General features: G+C 43.2%; 1 protein-coding gene across 2 annotated transcripts; it reads right to left on the bottom strand.

Annotated features, from left to right (window-relative positions):
• Positions 1-8,618: 8,618 nt before the first annotated feature.
• Positions 8,619-9,511, bottom strand: DUSP21 (dual specificity phosphatase 21). 2 transcript variants are annotated; one of them, XM_013976572.1, is made up of 2 exons: positions 9,223-9,390; positions 8,874-9,112 (listed from the first exon to the last, which is right to left on the bottom strand). In XM_013976572.1, exons 1-2 carry the CDS (start codon positions 9,388-9,390, stop codon positions 8,924-8,926), a joined length of 357 nt encoding a protein of 118 aa, XP_013832026.1. In that variant the 3' UTR covers positions 8,874-8,923. The 2 variants fall into 2 exon arrangements, with proteins under 2 accessions (XP_005700960.1, XP_013832026.1); XM_005700903.1 differs by having other exon boundaries at positions 8,619-9,511.
• Positions 9,512-10,980: the final 1,469 nt, after the last annotated feature.

Here is a 10,980-nt window from a genome sequence, read left to right as displayed (position 1 = left end):
TAATGTTAATCCCATCCACAAATACCTTATAGCTATATCTAGACTAGTGTTTGACCAGACAGATGTGCACCATAGCCTGCCAAGTTAACGTGTAAAATTAACCATCTAAGAAATATCAGGAGAAATTGACATACAGACAGTAGCAGTATAAGACTAACATACCTCTTAGTTATTGGACATATCAAGCAGACCAAAAACTAAATTAAATATAAAGACTATGAATACTATTAACAAACTATATAATATACTATGGATTATAGGTAACTATATGAATATAACATATACTTTTTATATTATAAATTCTATAAATAGAATAGTGGTAGCAATCTGAAAAAAATGTAATGTTGGATCCATGTCTCACACTTTGTACTAGAATATATCCCACAGAGATAAATATTTACATGTTACTTGGAGAGCAATGATAGACTTTTTAATGTAATTTTGAAGTTTGGAAAGCCTTTCAGGGAGTGACGCAGAACCCGAGTCATACAAATAATAAATAAATTTGAATTAAAAAGTTATCTCTGCCTGGCAAATCCATTCTTTTTTAATTGAGTTCTTTTACTTTAATTTGAGTCTTACTGAGCTGTAAGCATTCTTCTGTATTCCTATTTGGCCTGTGGGATCTTAGTTCCCTGACCAGGGATTGAACCTGCACCCTCAGCAGTTAAAGCACAGAGTCCTAATCCCTGGACCACCAGGGAATACTTAGGCAAATCCATTCTGTTAGTCACTCAGTTGTGTCTGACTCTTTGTGAACCCAAGGACTGTAGCATACCAGGCTCCTCTGTCCATAGAATTCTCCAGGCAAAAATACTGGAGTGGGTTGCCATGCCCCCCTCCAGGGGATCTTCCCGACCCAGGGATAGAACACGGCTTATCTCACATTGCAAGCAGACTCTTTACCAACTGAGCCAACAGGGAAGCCCTTCTAAGCAAAGCCAAAACACAAGTGAAAAATTGGAGATAATATTTGAAATTCTTATCACAGATGCTTTATTTCTCTGAGTTTTTACAAATCAATAAGAAAAAAAGACTAACAATGTAATAAAATACTGATACTAATAGCATGGCTTAGACAGTAAAGAATTTTCCTGCAATGCAGGTGACCTGGGTTTGATCTCTGGGTTGGGAAGATCCCCTGGAGAAGGGAATGGCTACCCACCCCAGTGTTCTTGCCTGGAGAATCCCATGGACAGAGAAGCCTTAGAAGGATACAAGAAAAACTCATAACATTGAGTGCCTTTGGGAAACAGAACTAGTTGGTTAGAGGACAGAGATGAGGAGACTTTTCACTCTATATGTCCTTAGGTACCATTTGAATGCTGAACCACAGTATATTACCTATTTAAACATTAAAATTTTTAAATGATAAAAACATGTATTAGAATCCTACCCATAAATAATACACTCACTATTCATAAGACATTTAATAAGAAAATCTCAGTGCTCTAAAAACAAAAATTATACAGGCCATCTTCTCTGACCACCATGCAATAAAGCTGGATATGAATGCAAACTCTCACTGTCCCCAGCGCAGACATACCTAAACTTGGAGCCTCAAGGGTTCAATCAAATTTATCACATATAGCTTCTAACTTGGTCAGGTTCTATGCTCATTTTTTATTCCTTCATCATAGAGTCTATTGAAGAAAGAAGCCAACTGTGAGTCCAAATTCTAACACTGTTAGGCCCTATTTCAGAAAGTCTTATTAAATACACTTTCTGAACACAGATACCTGACTGAGACCTTGATACATCTCTCCAAATGGAGAGGACCTGGCAGGGAATCTGGCCAAGCACCAAAAGGTTACCCTAAAATTCATGTTTCCACTGCCTTCTCTCCCCTTACTAGGCATTTCTCAAAAGGTGATTAAGAGGTCACTTCTCCAAATGCCTCAATCTCATGAACAGGGAAATAGTCAAGGTGTACCAGAAGGAGACACAGAGGTAGCTGAAGATGGACTCTCAAGGACCCACAGGTAAACATAACCCTCTTATTGTATATCTTTACTTCTTTACCCCAATAGCATAGTCAGAATGGATAGTCATGTGATGTCATAGATGTCTCTTTGGTAATGTAACAGATATGATGGTAAATGCTGTAGTAAGCAAAAACTGTTTTAAAAAATTGAATGGTAAAGAGTCAAATGAGGGTGTGTTAGTATGTGTCTCAGTCATTCAGTTGTGTCCAACTCTTTGTGACCCCATAGGCTATAGCCCCATAGACTACTGGGCTCCTCTGTTCTTGGGATCCTCCAGGCAAGAATACAAGAGTGGGTTGCCATTCCCTTCTCCAGGGGATCTTCCCAACCCAGGGATCAAATGGTAGTCTTCTGTATTGCAGGCAGATTCTTTACCATCTGAGCTACCAGGGAAGCCCGTACGTTAGTATACTAAATTACAGTTTTCTAATAGCATGAGAAGTTGGAATTAAGATACACAAATTTCAGAAATAAGATCAACACTTTACTGATCAAGTTTCACATTCTGGGTAGATGATCTTTTATTTAAATGTTTATATGTTTAGAAACACATACAATGTGCTCCATTTTAGCCTTTCAGTCCTCTAATACCTGGTTAAGCTGTTCTTTTTTTTTAATTGGAGGAAAATTGTTTTACAATGTTGTGTTGGTTTCTGCTGTACATCAATGTGAATCAGCTGTAAGTATATGTATATTCCCTTCCCTCTTGAGCCTTCCTTCCACTTTCCCATCGCACCCCTAAACAGTTCTTTATATTAGATTTTCTCTGATGAAATAACTATTATGGTTTCTGTTCTCCTGATTCAACCTTGACCAATACCCAAGAAAACAGTAATTCCGATTAAAACTACCGTAACTATTAAAATGATCCCTTCAGAAGAGAAAAAGAAAGAATCTAACAATAACAACAGCAAAAAGCCTCTGAAGAAGAACTGTCACTGTGGGGTTGAGGTGGAGTGGGGAATGTCATTGGTCTATCATGTGATACTGGCACAGGAATAGATAGACAATGTAACAAACCAGAAGGAACAAGTTCAGTTCAGTTCAGTTGCTCAGTCGTGTCTGACTCTTTGCGACCCCATGAATCACAGGATGCCAGGCTTCCCTGTCCATTACCAACTCCTGGGGTTTACTCAAACTCATGTCCATCGAGTCAGTGATGCCATCCAGCCAGCTCATCCTCTGTCGTCCCCTTCTCCTCCTGCCCCCAATCCCTCTCAGCATCAGGGTCTTTTCCAATGAGTCAACTCTTCGCATGAGGTGGCCAAAGTATTGGAGTTTCAGCTTCAGCATCAGTCCTTCCAATGAACACCCAGGACTGATCTCCTTTAAGATGGACTGGTTGGATTTCCTTGAAGTGCAAGGGACTCTCAAGAGTCTTCTCCAGCACCACAGTTCAAAAGCATCAATTCTTCGGCACTCAGCTTTCTTCACAGTCCAACTCTCACATCCATATATGACCACTGGAAAAACCATAGCCTTGACTAGATGGACCTTTGTTGGCAAAGTTATGTCACAAAAGCAGACACAAATATTTATGGTCGTTTTGATAGCTTATGGTGAATGATGTAGGATTTGTGATCTCTGAAGAAGAAGATTTAGCTTCGGGATCAGGAACCAGGCTTGATCACTCAAGAGCTTTTGTGTGGCAGAGTTTTATTAAATTAAGAAAAGGGACAGAGAAAGCTCTGACATAGATATCAGAAGGGGGACGGAGAGTGCCCCACTCACTAGTCCTAGCAAGGGAATTATATACTTTTTAATTTGTTATTACAATAAATCAAAAGAATGTCTCAAGGTTGTAAAGATCTTACTAGACCCACTCCCATAATATACATTTTAAGATAACAGGGTTAGTCAGGTTTTCAGGAAGGACAAATATGTCCTCAAGCAGGATACATTATTGTTATATAATCCTTACTAAGGAATGTAGAAAAAAAATGTTTGTCCTTTCCTCCTTCTTGAGAATTCCAGACCCTTATCTCCTCCTTGAGAGCCCCAGACCCCTTTTTCCTCCTCGGGGACCCCGGACTTAGTATCAACCTGCCTAGGAATTGACTCTCTCAATTTTACAACATCTCAATATACTTACCTTAGTCTCAAAAGAAATGCAGGAAAAGAGAACCTCATCTGCCTGTCATCTCTTGACTCCTGAGCTGTGTGCTGCTTTGGGCAAAGTCTTTAACCTCTTGGAACCACAGATTTCTCATTTGTAGGATGCAGATAGTAACTACCATGAAGGGCTGTTGAAAAGATCTGAGATATCGTCATAAAGTGCCCAGTACCGTGCATGGCATATAATAGCTTCCTAATTAACAGTTGTTATTATTTTCTTTCTCTATAACTCATAGTCTACTTTTACATGGTCGCAGTTTTTTTCCAAGTGACATGATCCTTTTCTTCTCTGTGTGTGTCTCTCTGTGTTAGAGCACTTTATGCATACTCCCCCAAAACTAGAGACAACTTTGCTATGGATTGAATTGTATCCTCCCCCTAAAATATGTTTAAATCCTAAACTAGCCCAGAACGTGACCTTATTTGGAAATAACGTTGTTGCAGTTGTACTGGAGTAGAAGGAGCCCCAATATGACTGGTGTCCTATAAGAAGAGGGAAATTTGGACACAGGTATGAAAGGACAGAAATGGTCTGGACCTAACAGAAGCAGAAGATATTAAGAAGAGGTGGCAAGAATACACAGAAGAACTGTACAAAAGAGATCTTCACAACCCAGATAATCATGATGGTGTGATCACTCACCTAAGAGCCAGACATCCTGGAATGTGAAGTCAAGTGGGCCTTGTAAAGCATCGCTACGAACAAAGCTAGTGGAGGTGATGGAATTTCAGTTGAGCTGTTTCAAATCCTGAAAGATGATGCTGTGAAAGTGCTGCACTCAATATGCCAGCAAATTTGAAAAACTCAGCAGTGGCCATGGGACTGGAAGAGGTTAGTTTTCATTCCAATTCCAAAGAAAGGCAATGCCAAAGAATGCTCAAACTACTGCACAGTTGCACTCATCTCACATGCTAGTGAAGTAATACTCAAAATTCTCCAAGCCAGGCTTCAGCAATACCTGAACCGTGAACTTCCTGATGTTCAAGCTGGTTTTAGAAAAGGCAGAGGAACCAGAGATGAAATTGCCAACATCTGCTGGATCATGGAAAAAGCAAGAGAGTTCCAGAAAAACATCTATTTCTGCTTTATTGACTATACCAAAGCCTTTGACTGTGTGGATCACAATAAACTGTGGAAAATTCTGAAAGAGATGGGAATACCAGACCACCTGACCTTCCTCTTGAGAAATCTGTATGCAGGTCAGGAAGCAGCAGTTAGAACTGGACATGGACCAACAGACTGGTTCCAAATAGGAAAAGGAGTACGTCAAGGCTGTATATTGTCACCCTGCTTATTTAACTTCTATGCAGAGTACTTCATGAGAAACGCTGGACTGGAAGAAACATGGGCTGGAATCAAGATTGCCGGGAGAAATATCAATAACCTCAGATATGCAGATGACACCACCTTTATGGCAGAAAGTGAAGAGGAACTGAAAAGCCTCTTGATGAAAGTGAAAGTGGAGAGTGAAAAAGTTGGCCTAAAGCTCAGCATTCAGAAAACTAAGATCATGGCATCTGATCCCATCACTTCATGGCAAATAGATGGGGAAACAGTGGAAACAGTGTCAGACTTTATTTTTGGGGGCTCCAAAATCACTGCAGATGGTGTTTGCAGCCATGAAATTAAAAGACGCTTACTCCTTGGGAGTAAAGTTATGACCAACCTAGATAGTACATTCAAAAGCAGAGATATTACTTTGCCGACTAAGGTCCGTCTAGTCAAGGCTATGGTTTTTCCAGTGGTCACGTATGGATGTGAGAGTTGGACTGTGAGGAAGGCTGAACACTGAAGAATCGATGCTTTTGAACTGTGGTGTTGGAGACAATTCTTGAGAGTCCCTTGGACAGCAAGGAGATCCAACCAATCCATTCTGAAGGAGATCAGCCCTGGGATTTCTTTGGAAGGACTGATGCTAAAGCTGAAACTCCAGTACTTTGGCCACCTCATGTGAAGAGTTGACTCATTGGAAAAGACTCTGATGCTGGGAGGGATTAGGGGCAGGAGGAGAGGGGGACGACAGAGGATGAGATGGTTGGATGGCATCACGGACTTGATGGACATGAGTCTGAGTGAACTCCAGGAGTTGGTGATGGACAGGGAGGCCTGGCGTGCTGCGATTCATGGGGTCACAAAGAGTCAGACACGGCTGAGTGACTGAATTGAACTGATGCCCAGAAGGAAGACAGACACATAGCCATGTGACCACAGAAGCAGATACTGGAGTTATGCCTCTACAAGTCAAGGAATGTTAAGGATCACTGGCAACAACCAGAAGCTAGGAAGAGACAAGGAAGAAATCTCTCCATTTCCCATCCTGCACCCCTGACAGGTCTCAGAATTATCATGGCACTGAAGAGAATTTCATTTAGGACTCTGGCTTCCGGAACTGTGAGAAAATAAATTTCTGTGGTTTTAAGCCACCTAGTTATCAGTATTTTGTTACAGCAGCCCTTAGGAAAGTAATGCAAACCTAAATACTCTTCACAGGTGAATGCAAAACAACTGTGATACATCCATACAATGGACTACAACCTGGGTAAATCTCAAAGACTGAGAGAAGCCAGTCAGTGGAGGGAGAGGTGGTGTCAATGGAGGTTGTATCCTGTATGATTCCATTTATGTGACATTCTCTGAAAAGCAAGTCAATAAGATGGAGAACCAATCAGTGTTTGTCAGAGGCTGAGTGGGGCCAGAGTTTGACTACAAGGGAGACATGAGGAAAATTTCTAGAATCATGAAACTGCTCTGTGTCCTGATTGTGACAGAGGTTATACAAATATATGCATTGTTAACAGTGATAGAACTGTATGTTCAAAGAGAGTTAATCTCATAGTGTGGTAGTGAAAGTGTTAGTCACTCAGTCATGTCCAACTCTGTGCGACCCCCTGGAATGTAGACTGTCAGGTTCCTCTGTCCATGGAATTCTCCAGGCAAGAATATTGGAATGGGTTGCCATTCCCTTCTCCAGGACATCTTCCTGACCCAGGGATCAAACCCAGTTCTCCTGCATTGCAGGTGGATTTTTTTACCATCTGAGCCACCATAGAAGCCATGGTGTGTTAAATTAGGTATTAAAAAAAAAATGAAAATGGGCCTTCCCTGGTGGTCCTATGGCTATGACTCCAAGCTCCCAATGCAGGGGGTCCAGGTTTGATCCCTGGTCAGGGAACTAGATCCCACATGCTACAACTAAGAGTTCTTATGCGGCAACTAAGACTCGGCACAGCCAAATTAATAAATAAAAATACATGCATATATATCCAACTGGCAGGGCCAAAAAGTAACCTTAATAACAAGAACAGCCTTTTCCTTTAAGCAGGAAACCATCTGCTTGCTAGGTCTCACGCTAAGGAATCTAATCCTCACAACAACCTTGGGAGAGACAGGCTGTCATTGCTCTGACAGGTGAGGAAATAGAGGCTCTGAGAGGCCCCAGTCACAAGGGGTGGGGTGACAGAGTCGAGTCCTGGCCAGCAGCTCCAGCCTACTACGCAACAGCGCATGAGAGCAACAGAGGCCTGGTGTCAGGCAGACTTTGTTTTAGCAAGTGCCTTGGAGAAAGGGGGCTTCCCTGGTGGCTTAGACGGTAAAGAATCTGCCTGCCAGTGCAGGAGATGCAAGAGACACGGGTTCCATCCCTGAGTAGGGAAGATCCCCTGGAGAAGGAAATGGCAATCCACTCCAGTATTCTTTCCTGAAGAATTCCATGGACAGAGGAGCCTGGCGGGTTGCAGGCCATGGGATTGCAAAGAGTTGAACACGACTGAGCTACTAACACTTTCACTTAGGGAAAGGAATTAATGTTTCTTTCTCACAAAGGCTGGTGGGGGTTGCTGAGGGCTCTTGGGGCCCTTGCCATATAGTAGATCACTGGAAAAAAATATTTTTATAAGCTTTATATAGTGGGATTGGGGCTTCCCTGGTGGCTCAGTGGTAAAGAATCTCCCTGGCAATGCAAGAGACTCGGGTTCAATCCCTGGGTTGGGAAGATCCCCTGGAGAAGGAAATAGCTACACACTCAAGTATTCTTGCCTTGAGACTCCCATGGACAGAAGAGCCTGGCTGGCTACAGTACATGGGGTTGTAAAGATTCGGACACAACTGAGCGACGAAGGACACAGTGGAATCTTTTTTTTGAAAATTATTTTATATGCAAATTGAATTTAGAAAGCCAGAATTGGGTCACTGTGGTTGAAGGTGGGGGCAGGAGTACCCCGGGGCTCCCCCAGAACTCCCGGAGAACCCCAAGAAGCCCACTTATCCAGTAGATTGGCACTTACTGTAAAAAGCATGTACGGTCAGAGACATGTACCATGTCTAAGGCTCTGGCTTTGGGTTGGGAAGAACCAGGTGGGGTTGGGGGTGGAGGTGGGGAGGGGACACTCACCCCTGCGCTAGTCAGCCTCTGGCTGGTCCCAGGCTACGGGTTCATCTGAGCTGAACACCAGCTTGCCCACCCTCCCCTGTGGCCAGGCCCCAGCAGTCATGACCCGCCACTCACAGGATAAGAAGCATTGCCACCATTTTCCATTTAATGAATTTTATTCTTTAAAGATAAGCACACTAAGATAAGAACTCCAGCCTCCTCCTTTCCCCCTTTTTGCTTGCCCATCTAAAAAGGGGTTTCTAGTTTCTTTATCAATAAAAGTTCAATGTTCACCTCAGTCAAGGTTGGTGCAGGATCTGAAGCAGAAGCTAGGAGCTGTCCGGAATGACTCCCATCAGCTTCATCAAACAGATTTCTTTCTCATAGACGTCAGGAATCATTCCCATTGAGGAACTGATCATGTGAACAGTGTTCTTGCTAAACAGCTTGAATTCATAATGGATAAGCTGCTCCCAAAAGCCATTGTTGGGCCGGATGATGGGGCGGCACGACTTGGTCCACATGTGGGCGTCCAGCAGCGACATGGAGTGGTACTTCATCAGGTAGGCGAGGCAGAAGGTGGCAGAGCGGCTCACCCCGGCAGCACAGTGCAGCAACGTTCGGCCTTGCTTCATCTCCACCCTGTGGATGTGATCTGCAACAAAGTCAAAAAACTCGTAGAGGCGCGAGTTGGGAGCATCCGCCAGCGGCAGTTTTACGTACTGGATGTCTTCAAAGAACGTGTCGGTCGCCTCCACCGACACACTGATGACGGTGGTGATGTGGTTGGTAGACAGCATGGCTTTGTCCTTGGCTGCCACAGCGTTGCTGAGGTAGAGACTCTTGGTTATCTGGGAGAGGCCATGGGCCGCGGGCTGCCGGACAGCCTGAATTGGAAACGGACACAGAGGCGTTGTCATCGAGGCGGTGGCACAGCGGTCTCTGCGGTGTCCCAGAAGCGAGTTCAGGAAGCAACAGCTCTGTGATGTCTCTGGAGAGGTTCTGGGTGACAGTATGCTGGTAACCCACTGGTCACTCTCCTTCTTCACTCCGCCCCCCCCCCATTCCCCTTCCCCACCCCACCTCCCGTCCCTCCAGGGCGTCACAATTCCCCGTGGCCCTTCCCATTGGTTCCCATGGCAATGCCAGCTTGCAACCGGGAGGACTTGGCCGCAGAGCCAGATCTTCAGAGAAACCCCAGATCTCTCTTTTTAAACTTTCTTCATAGTTACTTGTTTTCAGAGCCGAAATTCTTATGTCTCAATGTTTTAATGTTCTGTTACCAGATATCTCTTTTATGTTTCAATTATTGGACCACTCTGTACACAGTGTCTATTTTATTAGTGTTGAAGAACAGGGTTTACCCTTGTTCTGCAAAGTAACAGTATCATATTTCACATTGGGGCACAGCATTTGGCTCCTGTGATATGCTAATCTCTATAAAACTGCAGCGAGGTAGGGGTTTCCACTGGCCTTGGTGACCTGGCCTGATACTTCTTTGTTGATTGTAGCCGTAGAATTATGCTCCTGCTCTCAACACATCAGGACTGTTTATTATAAGGAAACCTTGCTGATACATAGACCTTTATGGTGAAGTTGGCCTGTGGTGAACAGTTGTGACTAATTTAGCTATGTCACTGTCTATTTGTGCATACAGCCCGAATGATTTACCACCTGATTCTGCTTTATTACCTGAAACAACAGCTCAAATTGTCTTGTCTACATTGTCCCAAAAGAATGCCCACCTGCTTTGTAAACAGCACGTCATTTTGACCACTACTGATGGTCTCTTCCCAGTAATGTTAAAAATTCTGGATCGAGTCAATGCTATGTCATAACTGGGCCAAAAATAGATTTTTAAAATGCTCCCTGAGATTTGCATTTCCTCTCATCTAAGATTTTTGTAGGATTTGAAGATTTGAAACAACTATAACCTAAAACTAACAAATTATTTCATAGAGCAGCTCTGAGATCCATTACTTCCCCATCATTCCTTATCATTTTGGGTTATGTGCAAAGTTTACTCCTTAAACTTTAAAAATGTTATAAAATTATTGGGGGAGGGGGGCTCCCCTGGTGGCTCAGTAGTAAAGAATCTTCCTATAGGAGACCTGGGTTCGATCTCTGGGTTGGGAAGTTCCCCGGAGAAGGAAATGGCAACCCACTCCAGTATTCTTGCCTGGAGAATTCCATGGAGAGGGGAGCCTGGCAGGCTACAGTCCATGGGAGTTGCAAAAGAATCGACTTAGCAACTAAACAACAACAACAACAAAATTAGAGGACTTCCCTGGTGGTCCAGTGGTCAAGACCCTGCCTTTCCAATGCAGAAGGCGCGGGTTTGATCACTGGTAAGGGAAATAAGATTCCACATGCAGTGTAGCCAAAAGATATATATTTTTTAATGTAGTAAAATTAACCAAAAGAATTCCATACACTATTCTCAAAGACAAGTGTGGCTCATATTAGATTCATGTATTTTTCCAGCCAATATTCTGTGATGCCCTTTCATC

Source organism: Capra hircus (assembly GCF_001704415.2).
Source record: "Capra hircus breed San Clemente chromosome X unlocalized genomic scaffold, ASM170441v1, whole genome shotgun sequence".
In the NCBI taxonomy this organism is placed as follows: Eukaryota; Metazoa; Chordata; class Mammalia; order Artiodactyla; family Bovidae; genus Capra; species Capra hircus.
This window is presented reverse-complemented; position numbering and strand designations above follow the sequence as displayed.